General features: G+C 52.2%; 7 protein-coding genes across 7 annotated transcripts; 4 read left to right on the forward strand and 3 right to left on the reverse strand.

Annotated features, from left to right (window-relative positions):
- The first annotated feature begins 542 nt into the window (after positions 1-542).
- On the forward strand, positions 543-3131 carry GGS23DRAFT_335854 (uncharacterized protein). Its single transcript, XM_051512993.1, has 2 exons — positions 543-997; positions 1099-3131. Exons 1-2 carry the CDS (start codon positions 767-769, stop codon positions 2902-2904), a joined length of 2037 nt encoding a protein of 678 aa, XP_051367828.1. The 5' UTR covers positions 543-766; the 3' UTR covers positions 2905-3131.
- A 2751-nt stretch (positions 3132-5882) lies between these two features.
- On the forward strand, positions 5883-7108 carry GGS23DRAFT_607718 (sphingolipid delta4-desaturase; the record flags this gene model as incomplete). Its single annotated transcript, XM_051520094.1, has 2 exons — positions 5883-6092; positions 6161-7108. 2 exons carry the CDS (start codon positions 5883-5885, stop codon positions 7106-7108), a joined length of 1158 nt encoding a protein of 385 aa, XP_051367829.1.
- Positions 7109-7324: 216 nt separating this feature from the next.
- GGS23DRAFT_616505 (VAMP-associated protein) lies at positions 7325-9130 on the reverse strand (the record flags this gene model as incomplete). The annotated part of the gene is made up of 7 exons (XM_051520794.1): positions 7325-8348; positions 8410-8535; positions 8597-8712; positions 8761-8819; positions 8876-8898; positions 8961-9031; positions 9091-9130. The coding sequence occupies 7 exons, from the start codon at positions 9128-9130 to the stop codon at positions 7944-7946; spliced, it is 840 nt and encodes a 279-aa protein (XP_051367830.1). The 3' UTR covers positions 7325-7943.
- Positions 9131-9933: 803 nt separating this feature from the next.
- Positions 9934-11670, forward strand: GGS23DRAFT_335990 (ubiquitin-related domain-containing protein). The gene is made up of 4 exons (XM_051512994.1): positions 9934-10542; positions 10609-10795; positions 10859-11009; positions 11067-11670. Exons 1-4 carry the CDS (start codon positions 10458-10460, stop codon positions 11565-11567), a joined length of 924 nt encoding a protein of 307 aa, XP_051367831.1. The 5' UTR covers positions 9934-10457; the 3' UTR covers positions 11568-11670.
- Positions 11671-12004: 334 nt separating this feature from the next.
- GGS23DRAFT_607721 (60s acidic ribosomal protein-domain-containing protein) lies at positions 12005-12564 on the reverse strand (the record flags this gene model as incomplete). The annotated part of the gene is made up of 4 exons (XM_051520095.1): positions 12005-12051; positions 12110-12254; positions 12319-12396; positions 12496-12564. 4 exons carry the CDS (start codon positions 12562-12564, stop codon positions 12005-12007), a joined length of 339 nt encoding a protein of 112 aa, XP_051367832.1.
- Positions 12565-12983: 419 nt separating this feature from the next.
- Positions 12984-15504, forward strand: GGS23DRAFT_587020 (uncharacterized protein). Its single transcript, XM_051517469.1, has 5 exons — positions 12984-13852; positions 13948-14336; positions 14399-14565; positions 14619-14832; positions 14896-15504. Exons 1-5 carry the CDS (start codon positions 13639-13641, stop codon positions 15259-15261), a joined length of 1350 nt encoding a protein of 449 aa, XP_051367833.1. The 5' UTR covers positions 12984-13638; the 3' UTR covers positions 15262-15504.
- Positions 15413-16465, reverse strand: GGS23DRAFT_336038 (uncharacterized protein). The gene is made up of 5 exons (XM_051512996.1): positions 16165-16465; positions 15969-16024; positions 15718-15872; positions 15650-15658; positions 15413-15590 (listed from the first exon to the last, which is right to left on the reverse strand). Exons 1-5 carry the CDS (start codon positions 16380-16382, stop codon positions 15564-15566), a joined length of 465 nt encoding a protein of 154 aa, XP_051367834.1. The 5' UTR covers positions 16383-16465; the 3' UTR covers positions 15413-15563.
- Positions 16466-16609: the final 144 nt, after the last annotated feature.

Raw genomic sequence — 16609 nt, forward strand, 5'->3', positions numbered from 1 at the left:
TACCTAGATATAGGCGATCTCGTCGGTTATGTTATGTAGGGAAGCTTTCCGTGTTTGTTGAGGCCGATCTTGACCCTAAGATGAATCCGAAAGACGCAATTCAGTTGAAGTCAAGGTACCTCTAATGAGGCAGGCTGTGAACAATTAAAAGTAACGTCTCTACCGAGTACCAACCTAGGCAGGTACACACCTTTAGGGGGTAAGTACCTAACGTAGCCGACCCAATAAGGTACTTAAGGTAGAGGTAGGTACCTAGATACCTACCATCTCAAGGAAGATTATATTTATAATAATAATATAATATTAATATTATATAATATTTTATATAATATTTTTATCTTAATATTATATAACAAGACTTTTTATTTTAAATAGAAAATACTTTATTTTATTTTATTAAGAACTATATTTTATTTTTGTACTTAATTTCCTTACATATAATTATCAAAGTGCTTTTAGCAGATAGTGATTATTTTTAGAGATAGAAACAGTGCTCAACATCCATTCGGTTGCGGTGGCTTCTGGTACTTCACCTTATATACGTGGTACCTTAAGGTGGGCGAACTGCCCGTTTAGGTAGGCATGTACGTACCTAAGGTACCTACCCGGGCAGGTAGTGAGGCTCTGTAAGCGACCGTCGAGACATCGCCCGCTTGCCTACCTCCCATTGAGGCTCTGCAATGGAGGATAAGAGCCCCCGAATTCCCCGGGTGCCGGGAATGGGTGCTGGCTCACTCACACCCATTTCCTCCTCTCCCAGTACGACATGTGTAAACAATGGCTATCGGTCTCGGTCAACCCCAACCAATGCCTCGCGAACATTGGCCAAAAGGCCATACCACCGCGAAGCACCTCGGGATTACAACGCTTGCCTTATGAGATAATGGCTTATATTGCAAGCTACTTGGACATAGATGAGATCTTTGATTTATCGCTATGTTGTTACCACTTTCAGTATTTAATGAGAGAAGAAAGCTTCTGCAAGGCTATCGTTACCGTAAGTTCGTTCCATCTCAAGGCCCGACCCCCCCGAGTCTACCAGACACGTTCTGCTCCAGCGAACCCGTATGGCACAACCGCTAACCACTCTCCCTAAAGGCTAAGGCCTTGTACACGATAGAGGCACAGGAGGCGCAGCAGACTGGTCAGTTCTCGCGAGCCCTTAGGCGAGTTGCAAAGAGACGTCGAGCACTCTCCCAGGCGTCTCCTTACGCAGTGGGCATCGTCGGCCTTGCTGACTCTTACGAGTACATCCACGGCGTACTCTGCTACATCGTAGAGTCTCGGCCCCAGCGGTGGTTACGTATTCTCGACCTTCACCGCTCCGCCACCTGCGAGTTTGTCGTGGATATCCCAGTCCTGATCCGCGAGGCTGTGCCAAGGTCTGCCAGAAGTCGGAAGTACAAGTTCCGAGTCTTGTATCATGCCAATGGTATTACGTCGTGCTTATTCTCCTTTGCGTTGCCCAATACGGAAAATTGGCTCTTAATCTTCAATGCCGAAAAAAAGAGGCTCGTGGCTAAGATGCAGCTGGAGTCGGCCGCCAAGATATTCGTAAGAAACAACAAGGAATATCTATACTTCGGGACACATTCGGAAGAAGGCGCGGATGGATATAGGAAATGGGTCCTCACTGGTTTCAGGATCTACGACTGCCATTGGCTCCCCCAGAAGCTGCACTTGACAAACCTGGTTGGCTACGACGTCGGCTCTACCGTGTGCTTCGAAATTATAGACAACCACTTCTACGGGCTCTCGAACCAGACGGATTTCGAGATCAGGGAGACGGACTGGACCTCCTATTACTATTGCTTTCGCTTTCCCCTCGGCGATCCTGACTATAAGACGCAAACCATGAGCAAGGACGATAGCTGGAGGAGACAGCATGTTGAGGGCCCTATAGACGACAGGTGGGGGTTCCTGAAACTGGAAAAAGACGAAGCATCCGGCAAGGTCAATATAATCGAGTCCCGGAAGGAATGGCTTTCGGGGAGGAGTGGCAGTCGACGGACCTATTACATCACTGAGGTGTTTTTCCGCTCGGATGATGAAGTAGCGGACGACGCGGAGCAACTCCCCGTCATACCTCGAACGATGGGCTCCATCCTCAAATCTATGGACAAGTCCCATAATAAGCTTTCACGATTCCATCTACCTACCAACATACACCTGGGAGACGACAGCTCGACCATGCCGATGTTTACACGGAGCCAAACGTATTTACGTTCCTATCAGCGGAGCTGCAGCGCCTACTTAGACCTAGTCGACGACGTCTCTAACGGGTCTCCGAATTCCCGCTGTTTACGATTAAGGGCCGGGCATAGGAAATTAAAGCCTATCTCGTGGTCAGAGACAGAGACAGATGACGGCGAAACCAACATGGATAGCCAATATACACAGCTTTACCAACCCAACAAAATCTACTTCTGGCCTCCAAAACGGAATCCAGCCAACCAGACCAAATTCTTAAACAAAATTTACCGAATTCTCAACCCTCCCGATTGTATAGACAGCGTTACCGCCACAGGTGACGAACGATCCCTAGTTTATGCTATTGGAGAGGATCAAAACGGTCTAAAAGTGCTGGTCTATATCAGCTTCGACCCAGCAGCGAGGTTAGCGGGTATGCAGCGTGAGCAGTACATATTAGGGGAACAGGACGTGGTAGAGATCCACGGCGAAGAGACTTACAGTATCGCGCCAAGCCCCGAGGGCGGCGTTGGACGTATGGGTAAGGGCGTAATTACCAACGAATTTTCTCGGCGTCCGTTGCCCTCATACATTTCCAACACTCCATCTGTAGCCGTGGTACCTCCTGAGGAAAGAGACGATTCGACCTGGGCCTGGGTCGAAAACGCTATGTATCGGGACCTAAGTGGGAATTACTTCACTTTTGCCCTCTGAAATTGACGAACCGACGTGTCGTGGTGTACACACCCTCCCTGTTGGTTAAGAGTTGCATCCATGTATAGGCCGCGTTTCATCCTGCAGGCTGCGTACGACAACGACAGCTAAGTACTTGTACCTAGAATGAGAGCGTAGTTTCAAGTAATAATTTGGTCAGTGGCGTTTTCCCAAACCTTGGGTGGCAGCTTGTTGTTCGGAATCGCTGATGTCTGGCTCACTGCCTCGGACCCCTCGCCGAGCAATACACGGAGATACCTATCTGCCTTACTCCAAACAACACCATCACTACCGTACTTGAAGTCTGTGCGCTATGCTGTCTCCCATCCTACCTCGTCGTTAAGTCTTCTACTCAAAGGACTACCTACCTGCTGCTAGATGGGCTCGCAGAGGCCCAACATCCTAACCCTAGACGATATCTGAATGCTCACCCAGATGGTCTCTGTAAGCAGGCTACGTATTGAGGTTTAACTTCGTCTGGTACCCTAGAGATCCGACTTGCTCTCCAAACGGGCGGCTTTCAGCTCTAGTCTTCTTATGCCACCCACCTACGCGACCACCCTCCAGACGAGTAGGATGATGTCCCGCCTGATCGGCACGCGCCAAACAGGCCTGAGCGGGATGTCCACGACGGCTTCCCTTTCGCCAGATCTCAACAAGGCATGCCGGCGACCTCCAGGCCGATAAAAACATGGCATCCCTCCCACTAGGAACCCGGCCGATCTCCCGCCACTTTCCCATTGCCACACTGTGTTTTGTGGACTATTGACTCAAAATACGTGTTACGGCCCGAAGTCCTACATTGCAATGGGCCCTCCTCCCCGTGTGATCCAACAACATTGCATTGCGTCAAATAAACTCATACCGGTGGCGATCTAGCCATGTATACAGCATTGCTTCATTTGCGTGTAATACCATGTGGCTGCCGCCGCCCTCCCCGCTACCCTAGCAATGTTCGGAAGAGAGGGCTGGCGACGTTCGACTAGAAGTGCGATTGCCTTGCCTCGCCCCCAAAGCCACTCTTCCCAAGCTACGGCATATGCAGGCGACGGGGGAATACCCTGATAACCGGGCCGGACAGGATGTGAGTGACACGAGTCAGGTGCTTGTTATATGTAGGCTCTCTGACCGATAGTGGAGATGTGAGAGTGCATCTACAGAGACCGATAGATCAATGGGCTCGGGTTAGGCGAAAATTGATCACCGATTGATTCAGAGACTCGCCGTGAGGGGGCGTGCCGTGAAAATAGGGCATGGTCACGCCCAACCGTTGAAATTTTTTACGTTCAGCCCCGAAGCTTCTTCCCGGGAGGTACGGGCGGCTGATCCGTGGCGGGCATTACGATATTGCTTGGGTGTGTGTCACCAAAGGTCTGATAATTCTATCTAATACGCATCGTTGGATTTTATTAGTTCAATATTGGTCAACCGCTTCCAATCTCTAGAGGCAGCCTACTTGCCGATACGGGGACAAGCCTCCGGAGGGCATAGAAGCCATAAGTGCCCAACAGAGATAACGAAGCCTTGGGGACGGGAGGATATCTTTTCAAATATGTAATATTCGACCGACCGGAATTTGCCTCGAGGGATTCGAGACGCGTTCCTGCATACGCCGCCATACATGCTCTATCGGCTGCGTTATCTGGAGGGATAGGTGTCTTTCTTCAGAGGCCCATGTAGAGGTACTTCGAGCGATTCTTTCGGCTCGAGGATATACATACGTGTATAGCTACCTAAGTGGGTTTCGTTAGCCCGGATCTCTGAGTTAGGTAGATGGGTACTTAATTCTGTGGCGTTACGATCCCATCGACTTGAGGCTGCCTCTTAGCCATGTACCTACCTACCTATGTTTTTCTCGATACCAAAGCCTGTTGCGACCTGCACTTTATCCTCATCGGTATGATTACCTATAGCTACAATTAAATTCACAGAAAAAACCTGCGGCAAGCTCTACGGATACTATGTCAGGCATTGCCAAAACAGGGTTCATCGGCCAATGGAGGTGTTCTCGTGTAACAGTGAGGTTAAACCGGAACGACCTGCCCAGGTCGGAAGTGCGGTTGCACCTACGTATGTACATACCTGCTTGTGTATGGTAGGCATACAACTCTTCCGAGCACCACAGCCTGGGGTTCCACGCCTATCTCGGTCGAGATGCCAATGGAGCTGTCGATGTACGGTATACATATGCCATAGCCGGGCATGTGGGCATCTGTATCCACGGCAGACCGGATGCCAGCGTACCTCGCAGGACTGCCTGCCGTCTTCGCCTGCTGACGAGCAGATACTTAGCACGGGGGCAGCGGAGGCATTAGGACTCGAGGTATGCTCGGTAGATTGAAGGTTCCATGTATTGTACTATGCTGTGTAGTACACGTAGCTTCGCCCACTCAACTATTCCCTCGACTTTGTTGCGGTAGCTCGAGTGAACGTTCGATGGCTAGTGGGGTGACGACATTCGATCTCAACCTCTTTCGAACCTTCGAGCCGCCGCAAGAATCGGGGATGATTGGGCCGACTGCTTAGAAGTTGGAATTCCCCATAGGAACCATGAAAAGTGCCCGTCAACTCTCAGTCGGGCTTAGCAGCAAGCCTGGCGGATGAAGTTCGCTGGCACAACCGGGTGGTTGAACCAGGTCCTGGGGATTACCTAACGTGCTGGATTGTACTACCTAGGTAGGTACGCAGTACATATACCATACCCGGCCAGATTGCCTAACGTAAGCAGGCAGGTAGGTACCTCCTCACCACCTAAGGTACCTCCTACGGGTGTAAGTAGACGTAGAGGATCAACCGACCGTCTCGTCTTCACCGCAAAATATGGGGACCAAATCTTTCTCTCTGTCCCTTTCAGTCGTTCTTAACCCCATGCCGTCGAAACAGAGCCCGGATATAGCCACTCCTGCTTCCTCGCCTCTCTCTCTTCATCCCCTCCATCCTTTTCCCCCCCGGAGGAGAACGCGATATCCCAACTGAACATGGCACCTTCGTCGGCTTCCACCACCACCCAGGCCCCCGAGCTGCGGAAGACGATCCGTCTGAACGGCAAGGGCGGCGGAGATGTCCAAGACAAGCCCTCGGAGCTCCAGCGAGATCCCGTCGAGGTCACGTATCGCGACTTCTTCTGGACCTATACCGAGGAGCCCCATCGGACGAGGCGCCTGGCAATCATCAAGGCACATCCCGAGGTAACGTACCAACGAACGCCTCGCTCTCCGATTTCCGGGCAGCCGGTTAACGTCGCTTTGTCTCCTAGGTAACTAAGCTCTGCGGTCCCGAGCCCCTCACCAAGTACGTCGTCCTCGCCGTCGTTTCCATACAGGTCTTGTGCGCCTACGTGCTCCGCGACACGCCCTTCTTCTCGGTGCCGTTCTGGCTCCTCGCGTACGTCGTCGGCGCCACCGCCAACCAGAACCTGTTCCTCGCCATCCACGAGATCAGCCACAACCTGGCCTTCCGCTCGCCCACGGCGAACCGGCTCTTCGCCATCGTCGCCAACTTGCCCATCGGCATCCCCTACAGCGCCTCCTTCCGCCCCTACCACCTGACGCACCACAAGTCCCTCGGCGTCGACGGGCTCGACACCGACCTCCCCACCGCCCTCGAGGCCATCTTCCTCGACTCCATCCTCGGCAAGGCCTTCTTCTGCACCTTCCAGATCTTCTTCTACGCCGTCCGCCCCATGTGCGTCTACCGCGTCCCCTTCACCTGGGTCTCCGCCGCCAACGTCGTCGGCCAGTTCGCCTTCGACCTCGTCATCCTCCGGACCCTCGGCACCCAGGCCATGCTGTACCTCCTGCTCTCCTCCTTCCTCGCCGGCAGCCTGCACCCGCTCGCCGGCCACTTCATCGCCGAGCACTACGTCTACGAGACCGTCACCCCGGCCCAGGCCGACCCGAGCAACCGGCTCCCGGTCCCGGAGACATACTCGTACTACGGCCCGCTCAACTTCCTCACCTACAACGTCGGCCTCCACAACGAGCACCACGACTTCCCCGCCGTCCCCTGGACGAGGCTGCACCGGCTCAACAAGATCGCGAACGAGTTCTACGCCGACCTCCCCTATCACAGGAGCTGGACCTACGTCATATGGCGCTTCATCTTCGACGAGAACGTCGGTATCCGGTGCCGCGTGAAACGCAAGGAGGGCGGCCGGTTCGTAGGCCAGAAGGCTGACTGGAAGCAGAGTGAGATCGAGGCTTGAATCTGGTTGGACGAACGGCGCTGAGCACCAATCCCTCATTATTAGACTAGCGAGGGCTTGCTAACCGCGGCTGCCGTACCTAGGCACCCCCGTTGGTGATACCATGTGTTGCCATTGATCCCTCCCCCTTTCCTCGCCCTCCTCAGGTTGCGATTTAGCGTTCGGGCAACGTGGGACGGGATAAAATGCACCGAATAGATCGACCGATATAGTACTAATTTTTAGTCTAAGAAATTCACCTTTCCACCGAAGCGTGTCCCTCACGCCTTACACGAGCTAACAATACCCCCATTTCTCTGTTGAAGCACCACCGTCATTTAGACCGGCAGCGACGATATACGCGGGCCTAAAGTCCGAGTCTTCTTGTGATATATACCTTCACAGCTATGTGTCTCAGCTCGAAAATGCTGGCTGGCCATGATGGTTTCGAGCCGGATAAGATATGCAGTGATGGCCATGATGAGACCACAAATGAAATTTGTACGAATATATACCACTATACGGGTGACCTCCGATAGTAAACAGACAACACGACAAAGGGGAATACATGCTGAATAAAGTACAAGGGGTGGTGTGGGTAAAAAGACTTCCTTGCGACTTTAACCCCGGGTGCGATCCACCCTCTCACAATAATCCGTTAAGGGGAAGGGGGAGAGGGGCCAAACCTGTCGTTCGTCACTTATTACGTATCTCCACCTAGGCCAGTCTTCTCGTGGAGTACGCTCATCTAAGAGAAGACTCGCAATTTAATAAGCCTCCCGATGTCGTGGCCATTCACTAGTAAGCCTTTCGGTGACTTCCCCGAACTACCCTTCAAGAAAAGCTCCGTCGTAGCCTAGAAGAAGAGGTATGCGAGCATGAAGCTCAGGAAGCACAGGATCGCCGCGAGCTTAACTGGGACGCCTTCAGTGCCCGACCGCACATTGTGGGCCAATTCAGCAGGCTTGGCATGAGACTTGTCATCCGTACTCGCACCTCCTGTCTTCCGTTGTCGTAACCCTTCCTGGTCTTGTCTCAGCTGTGCGATCGTCTTCTCGGCCTGGATGAGCTGTTGCTTTAGTTCTTCAGGGCTCAGATCGCTATTCCGGGTCGTAGAGACCGCTGCGGCACCTGCGGCTGACGGGGTTTCGTCGCGCTTGAATTCCTTCTCATCTATAGGGGCTCTAGGTTCCGCCGAGCCACCTGCGAATTCACGTGGCGAGGAGTACGCTGGGGGCGCAGTTTCTGGTGTTGCCGAGGTCTATCAAAGCCATTAGTGCTCTGAAGGGATCACCACGCAAATGGGAGGAGGGGTAGCATACACCATTAGCCCCTGGAAGTCTCTTGGGAGTCTCAAGGTGCGCGGTTGACGAGGCACTGCCGCCAGGAGATAGAAAAACGACCCGAATCTTCTTCTCTTGGATCGACGACTTCTCAATACCGTCCCACTTTGACCACGGTCAGCTTGAATGTCCGGGCCTGGTGGTATCACGAGGACCTGTGGCTTACGATGGCAGCCAGGTTGGCAAACTCCTTATCCCCCGTGATCGCAACGGACTGCACCAAGAATTTGTCTCGACATTTCGTATCTAGAGGGGGCTCTTGCTTCATAGCCTGAAGTATTACTGTAGCCAGTTAGTAGTGGAAGGACTGCGCGGGCCGGCCATGCGCACCTGAAACTTCGACTTCCTTGCCAGGCTCAACACGGCCAGAGTTGGGCCGAACGCAATACCTTATGTCGGGAACATCATTAGTAATCTGTATTCGTTTCGGTTGGGTAAGACATACTGCTTCGGCGCGGTAGTTTTAACCTATGAACCCGTTAGTCGGAATTCACGCCTGGGAGATTAGGTTGCCTTGTCATGTGCCATACCTTGAAGGCCACCGGATGGGGATTGGGGTTTCTGATCTTCAGCACTTCCGACACCTCCGCCGTAAATGGCCCTGCGAAATATAGTGAGCAGATGTTGCTGGCAACGGAGGGGTTCGCTATTGAGACGTACGACGGAAGCCTAGCTCCTGAGGATCGATCTCAACAGACATGCTGACGATGTGTACAGAAATCCAAGCACGCGTAGGATGGTGTAGTATCAACAGAGGGTGCTGCTATCTCGAGCAGATATTCAAGGCACCAAGATATGTCGGGTGTGATCGCAGGTCGATGTTCCGGTAGAAAGGCACGCGGTCGGGAAATATTACTCTGGTTGGTAAAGAGGATCGTCGGCAGGGCTGGCAGTAGATAGAAGGAGCCGATACAGGCCAGGCTGGGGCGGAATTAGGGGGCAAAGTCTCGTATAGTGCGCGACAGTTCGGGTATGCGAAGATGGGATTTCGGCTGAGATGTGATTAAAAGCCTGGGCTTTTGGTAGAAGATGACGATGACCACCGGCAGTGATGGTGGTAGAGGGAAAGGTGTCAGTGATGGTGTTGTCGTGTTACGACATGGATGCTAAGCTTGAGAAGGGAAAGTCCTGTCTAGTAGTGTCGGCCCTGCTACGTAGGCTGGTACGAGCTACGTAGGTAGGTATATATACCTTGGGTATGTAGGTAGGTGCATATGCACATACCTCATATGTACCTAATAGATGAGGTGAGGGACGACACATTGATGGGTACATACATTACAGGCAAGTACCTAAGGTAGGTAGGTAGGTACCTACCTCTTAGGGGTCGAGAGGGGGGTACACTAGGTACCTACCTACCTATCCTACCTCCTTATATAGGTACCTACTGCAGATAAACAGCGGATACGACCTCTATTATCTCCCGCCTGCTTGTCTGTTCGGTAATAAGGCACCTACCATAGAAATAAGGTAAATGGGACCAAGGCTACCTCTCTCCCTCCTCCCTGTGCAGATACCTCGGGTTCCTAATCTGACCTCCCGAGGTCAGAAATGAATGTGCATCCGCATACGAAGTATGTATATTAGGCGCCGGTGTACCCCCGAGATACCTGAGAGAAATGTAAGAGGTATCTACTAGGTAGGTATCTCCCCCAACTTTTTGTGTACCTGCCCAATCTCAGGTCGATACGTTGGTAAGGTACCTAAGTATCTTATGTATTCACTTCCTGCTTGGTCTTCGAGCACTGAGTTCATTTGAGAGAGGCTTGACCTGCTTGAATGACGTGCCACTAATGGGAGGAACGGGAGGCACTCTCATCCACCCTATTCGCGCTGCCCGTTTATCCTCTCCGGTCTACTTACGCCTATCGATATATTTAATATAAATACCTGCACCTACCAGACATCGCAGGTCTGATTCACACATACCTCCATCTTCTCCCCGTTTCTTTTCCGCCAACAACGGGTTGGACAACACATCGCCACTAGATCCTATCCTGTAGTGACGTATAACGACGGATCTCAAGATGTCTCAATTAGTTCTCGACCAGCTCATAGAGATGGGGTTCGAAAAAACACGTGCCGAGCTGGCCGTGAAGAGATCTGATGGATGTGAGCAGCGTTTCTCGATTAGATCATTCCTGGTTGCGAAATACTGGTTGCTGATGATCTGCTTAGTACCGGATGCCATGGACTGGCTAGAGAAGACCGAGGGTACCCCGTTGGAGGAGCTCCTCGAGGAAGAAGAGACGGGTGCCAGTGTTACCAAGGTAGAAGAGGGTACAGTCGCACTGTCACTCGTATGTAACGAATGCGACAAGAGATTCCGCACTCAGGGCGAAGCCGAGTTCCACGCCAATAAATCGTGAGCACCGACATACTATTCTACATAACAATCTGTTCCTTAAATTGACCCGGTTTCCTTCAGTGGGCATACCGATTTTTCCGAATCGACAGAGGAGATCGCCCGCCTAACCGAGGAACAGAAGAGTAAACGCCTACAGGAACTTCGTGAGCGCGTCAAGGCCAAGAAGGCTAGTCAGACTGCGGCAGAAAAGGAAGAGCAGAAGCGCAACGAGGCACGTTCATACCAAACGATCGGCTATTTAACAATGTCCCAACTGACCGCCACGCAGCAAATTCGTCAAAAAGCAACTAGAGAGTCTCATGAGCTGAAGGAAGAGCTCCAGCGCAAGGAGCAAATCAAGGAAGCAGCCAAGAAGCGGCAGGAGAAGCTCGACGACCTCGAGGCTAAGAAGCGCATCAAGGCTAAGATCGAAGCAGATAGGGAGGACCGTCGCCGCAAGGCAGAGGAGGCAAAAGCTGCAAGAGAAGGCAGATCTATCCCCACCCCCGCCCCCGCCGCTCCAGCAACTCTTCCCGCTACAGCACGTCCCGCGACTACTCATAATGAGGCTCGCTTGAGGCTACAAACGTCAAACGGTAACGTCATGAAGACCTTGCCTGCGGACACTACTCTGTTCGAAGTCGCACAACTACTAGAGTCAGAGAATGGCTTAGCCGTCACCAAGTTCGTCCAGAATTTTCCCAGAAAGATATTTGAAGGAAGCCTAGATCTCGGCAAAACCCTGAAGGAGGCGGGGTTGGTTCCTAGCGCGGCTCTCATCGTGCAATAAGCCTCTTGGGAGCAGACAGCGCCAACATCGAGAATTCATAGCAACAGAGCTTCGGGGGTCGGGACGAAGACGCAGAGTTCGTGGCACGAAAGTTGGGCCACTCAACCATAGGCATATGCACAGCTTATTACTCGTATCGCACATACTCGTTGCGAGAAGCCCTTATCAGGCCCTCCATAGTTCTGGGACAAAGTCATGACCTTGATATGTATTTCCGTTGCCAGAATTCACACCTTACGGCAGGACGGGGTTCTTGCTTGCTGCCTCAAAACTTTTCGTCTGTAAAGTGCATCGTCATATTAACCTATGACAGAGTAATCTTTGCCCGAGGCATCCTGGTATTGCCTCCTTCACGCCACACCAATGGTGTATGGAACCCCGGAACCATGCAGTGAAAGTACAAAGGGAAGATAAGTAGTCGTCGTCGTAGAAGCATTCTAGTCGAAAAGGCCAAAACCCATGTCGTCGTCCGACTCTTCCTTCTCTAGAGCACCAGTTAGCATCTGAGGAGTGAGTGATTCTTGGGCGACAATAACACGTACCTTCTTCCTTCTTTTCTTCCTCCTTGGCCTCCTCCGCCGCGGCACCGGCGCCGCCAGCAGCAGCGGGGCCGGCTGCTGCTGCTGCCGCACCGCCGCCCGAGCCGACATTCGATAGCAAGTCCTTCACATCCTTGCCCTCGAGAGCCTGAGGCGTATCAGTAAGACAGAAAGGCTCCTCCCTATATGTAGTTCGATGATTTTATTCGTACCTTGGCGAAAAGCGACGTCCAGATGGGTTCGACATCGACGACCTTAGCAGCCTTGAGTAACGTCTGGAGCTTGTCGGCCTGGCCGCCAATTATTAGCATCCGTACCGGGGATTCACGTAGCGCCGCCGCGAAACGCCAGGTTCGACAGAATCGTAGGAGGGGTCAATGCGGGCTCACCGTGATCGCAACCCCATCATCAGCGAGAATGAGCGCCGCGTACGACGAGGCAAGTTCGGCAGTCGACATTTTCTCTCTTGGATTTATCCGGGGGGTGGGAGGTAGTATGAGGTTGGTCCGCGGTACGGGTCTCCCGGTGTACGTGTATGTGTCGACAGTTGTTGAGCGATCGGGATAGGGACCTCAAAGTTGGAAGATGTATTAACGTGTGGGTTTGCGCTCGCAAATTACTGGGTTGCTCTCAATTGGCAGCGAAATTTTTGGTGGGAGGAAGGTAGGGCTAGCACGGAAGGAAAATAAAGCTTCCGTTTTCGCCTGGGCGGACCCGCTTGCCTGCCCTCCCGCTTTAGGTACCTATGAGGTACTCTAGCCAATCAGTGATCAGGCTTCTTCACCCCGCAGGAGCGCGTCGGGCTTCTGGGTCCACCTATAGAGGAGGTACCACCTAGCCGCACTACGTACCTCTAGTGCCCCTCCAGCCTTGGAAGATCATGTTTGGAACCTTATAGGTATACCCTAGGTACCTACCTAGGTGGGTGGTCCTTCACCTACCTCCTTCACCTCCATACCTACCTTACCTACCCCCCACCTTGCCTTCAATACCTCCATGCCTACTACGTATTTAATGCATCACGGCATACTAACGCTACTCGTCGTGGGCGAGATTCGAATGTTTTGCTTTCCGCTTGCGGGATACGTGGATAATTCTACCTAAGTCATCTATCAGTTCCATCCTATCCAGTCAGACACAGTCCATCACACACTCTTAAATAGGGACATACCTACGTTGTCTGTTGCTTGTGGAATTCGGCCAACCCAGGCCCCCGCGTCTGCGTCCGCAGCTTCTAGTCCTGTGAAGATAACAGGCGTCATTTGGTGCCACATGCCGATAACCCAGCATTTCGCATGCGATACCACGCTACTAGATAAACGCATTGGATTCGCGGGCATCGCTTTCGACTAATACCTACCAACTACGTCGCGCATACCGTCCGTTGACAAAGAACGGAGCTAGAGAAGAGGGGCCGATATCTTATCCCGTCAGGATTCTTTATTCCCGTCTCCTACTAAGAGGATACTTCATCATCGGGCCTATCCGTCTAGAAAGCAAACCTGAAGACATCCCAGTCCTCGGGTGCCGTGATGGAGACACCAAAGATACCTGCTCCAAAGGACGATGGTGAGAGGCGTGTCCTCGAGAAACTCGTTGCAATTCGAGACCAGCTACAGTTGCGAAAATCAGATCGGACTACTTATGTTCGAACACAAGATGTCATGGTCCTCTACGATCAAACTATCGAGCAAGTTAAGATCTTGAACGAAATTCGACGCGGGAAGCCGGTAGAAGAGAATCAAGGTAGGCCCCTCAGCATCGTGGCAGTAATGCAATCGAACCGCCCCCAGCTATTCCCTTAGCAGACTACGAACTGTCCCGGCTAATCCGCTCTATAGTTGACCGAGTAGTAGATAGTTGCTTCCAGCTACTGTCACTATTCTTCATGACAATCGGCCGGAACAATGAAGCGCCCGCTGCTTACGCGCTGACGTCGACGATCAGGCGGCTGCTAGACCACTTGACCGAAGCCAACCTGTTTTCTGCCCAGGACCTGGAGAGCATGTCCCATACACTGGAGCATTTATCCAAAATCGTCCACAATTCCACCAGCTGGAATCCTGCCCCTTTCCTTGAAACCTTGATCGAAAATCGCATAGAGCGGTGCCGAGTATCGTTGTCTCGTCTACAGAAGAGGGTCGAGGACATTGCCGAGCCGTTGAGACCAATCGCGGATAAGCTCGTATCGATACTCAGGCAAATGGCTGTGATCAACACCAAACCCAGGGTACGTAGAATGTCATCTCATCCTCGCGCCACAACGCCGCCTTATTGACGAGGGAGATCTAGTTCTCTCCTTCAGAGATACACAAGCGCGAGAAAGAATTGAAGGAGATTGGGGCGTCACGAAAGGGTGGGCAGTTTGTCGACGAAAACGGAAATGTCCTGAAGGGCAGTGAGGGTGTCTCGGAGTTACTAGACAGATGCCTAAACTACACGGCCATCCTTCTAGAAAGGTTCGTAGTTGCAGATAAGCATGTTTGGGATATGCTAACTGATTTGGGTCTAGGAATGGCCATTTCCCCGAAAAGTGGAAGTCAATTTATGATGTCCTTGTCGATATTAGAAATGAGCTCGACAAGCTATCCCTCACCCAGGCGTGGTCTCTACGAGAAACCGATTTATACGATTATCAGCGACAGCTCGACAGGATCGACGAGAGTAGGATTGACGGGAACTGGGTGGATGACCAAGGACAACCGGCCGAACTCTACGTTCAAAGAGTATATCATTCACCCCTTGCAGCAATTGTATAGATGTATCATTACCAACTAATATTGCTACAGACGCTTCTTTACCTGATTCGAAGGAGCTATGGCTACATATATCAGCTCATGATATCCTCTGAGCCGGTTTCAGAGGCCCTCCTGCCGATTTACAATCAATTACAAACCCTGAAGCGATGTCTCGTCGAGGTAAAAAACAACGGCGGCGTGACCTCGGTGAGAGAGCTCTATCCTTACAGCATGAAGCTAAACTCGATCGACAACATGAGGGTTGACGGCAAGTTCATGGTCGGCGAAGACATTCCCGAAGGCCAGGGCAGCGTGACCGAACTGCTGGCCGAGTGCTTCGACTTAAACTACGAACTTCGGGTAGCTGCGGAAGAATCTGCCGAAGCAGCCACAGAAAGCCAAACTGCGGAGTCGTAGGCCCTATGCTAATATGATGGGGGCCTACTTTTTTTTAATAGAGTTAAAAAGCATGTCTCGATTCGCCGAACTGACTCATGCGGACGAATGTATGGTTTAGAGTAGATGGGGGCTTGATTCCCGAGTCTACAGCGTCTTGTACGCAGACAGGCCACAGCGTTGTAGCGTGGCACTAACACAGCGTCATTATGAGCATCAGGTTTACTCGGGTAGATGGGATACAGGTCGGAAGGTAGCATTAGTCTTTTTAAAAGAAGATTTATGTAGCTTAATTTATTCCTGTCTTTTTCTACCAACGCAACCTAAGGGTTCCTGAAAGCGAATTTGGCCTAGTAGCACGAGTCAGTAGGGGTCGAGGGGGTAGAAGCGCTTTCATCCGGAGGCTTACCGGCCATATCTGCACCTAACGTGGACGGTTAGCGACGTTCGACCAGCTACTTAGAAAGGGCGGCTCACCTTCTCGATATCCCAAACGCCAGTAGCGGCGTAGATATCCTTGGAGATAATCGCCTGTACCTCTTCCTTGGACTCGGCGACTATGACGACTGTGCTGCCGTACCAGTCGAACTTGGTGGGGTCGTCGGTCTCGGGCTTGCTGTTCAGGAGGGCGCCTGGAAGAGAGCAAGCCTGTGTTAAGTTTACGACACGCATACGGAGGAAGCCGGCGCAGGGACGATTGCCGGGCCTTTTCGGATGGGTTTACTTACCTCCAGTCTTATACTGCCCGGACTCGACAAAGGTCTTCAGTCCTTCGAAGTGCTGCCTGGTCCGCGCGAGATCCGCATGTCAGCGAGAGACCTCCGAGCCACGCCGAGGAGGGGTACGGCAAATTTATGGACAACGGCTTATATAGGGAGATGGATAGACGGGCGGGTGGGCCGGAAGAGGATCGGCTCGACTCACTGGCGCACTTCGATCCTCTTCTGCTGCGTGCCGGGCTTGTCGGGGATGATCACGAGCCATTCGTGCTTTCCCGGGGGGACGGAGACGGGCGCCATTATCGTTCTACTGAAGGGTTGAGAGAGGCGTGAGAATCTATTGCTGTTGCTGCTAGCAGCGAATTGGGCTCTGGGTGGCACAGGCTGGAAGAGACCGGAGACTACACGGAAACGAGACGCCATGGGATGGGGCCGGAGGCAGGGCAGAGGTATAAGTAGGCCAGCTTCGATCGGTGTTCGTAGGTAGATAGGTAGGTGTACTGCCGTGTACTCCAATAGGTACCTAATACCTGTATATGATCTATGCAAGGGTTATGAGCTTGGTATTCCATCCGATGGCCTCTTAGAACTAAAACTGATAGTGTATAGCGCGCGTTGTGGCACATATACGCTCTCGATATCTGCCGGTG

Source organism: Durotheca rogersii (assembly GCF_024521655.1).
Source record: "Durotheca rogersii strain YMJ 92031201 chromosome Unknown GGS23scaffold_36, whole genome shotgun sequence".
Classification (NCBI taxonomy): Eukaryota; Fungi; Ascomycota; class Sordariomycetes; order Xylariales; family Xylariaceae; genus Durotheca; species Durotheca rogersii.

Coding starts and splice junctions, on each gene's coding strand:
- GGS23DRAFT_335854 (XM_051512993.1), top strand. CDS start 767: ATGTGTAAACAATGGCTATCGGTCTCGGTCAACCCCAACCAATGCCTC. Junction 998..1,098: donor TCTGCAAGGCTATCGTTACC/GTAAGTTCGTTC, acceptor CTCTCCCTAAAG/GCTAAGGCCTTGTACACGAT.
- GGS23DRAFT_335990 (XM_051512994.1), top strand. CDS start 10,458: ATGTCTCAATTAGTTCTCGACCAGCTCATAGAGATGGGGTTCGAAAAA. Junction 10,796..10,858: donor GAGTTCCACGCCAATAAATC/GTGAGCACCGAC, acceptor GGTTTCCTTCAG/TGGGCATACCGATTTTTCCG. Junction 11,010..11,066: donor AAGAGCAGAAGCGCAACGAG/GCACGTTCATAC, acceptor ACCGCCACGCAG/CAAATTCGTCAAAAAGCAAC.
- GGS23DRAFT_587020 (XM_051517469.1), top strand. CDS start 13,639: ATGGAGACACCAAAGATACCTGCTCCAAAGGACGATGGTGAGAGGCGT. Junction 14,566..14,618: donor ACGGCCATCCTTCTAGAAAG/GTTCGTAGTTGC, acceptor ATTTGGGTCTAG/GAATGGCCATTTCCCCGAAA. Junction 14,833..14,895: donor CCGAACTCTACGTTCAAAGA/GTATATCATTCA, acceptor ATATTGCTACAG/ACGCTTCTTTACCTGATTCG.
- GGS23DRAFT_336038 (XM_051512996.1), bottom strand. CDS start 16,382: ATGGCGTCTCGTTTCCGTGTAGTCTCCGGTCTCTTCCAGCCTGTGCCA. Junction 16,025..16,164: donor AAGAGGATCGAAGTGCGCCA/GTGAGTCGAGCC, acceptor CGCGCGGACCAG/GCAGCACTTCGAAGGACTGA. Junction 15,873..15,968: donor CGGGCAGTATAAGACTGGAG/GTAAGTAAACCC, acceptor GCTCTCTTCCAG/GCGCCCTCCTGAACAGCAAG.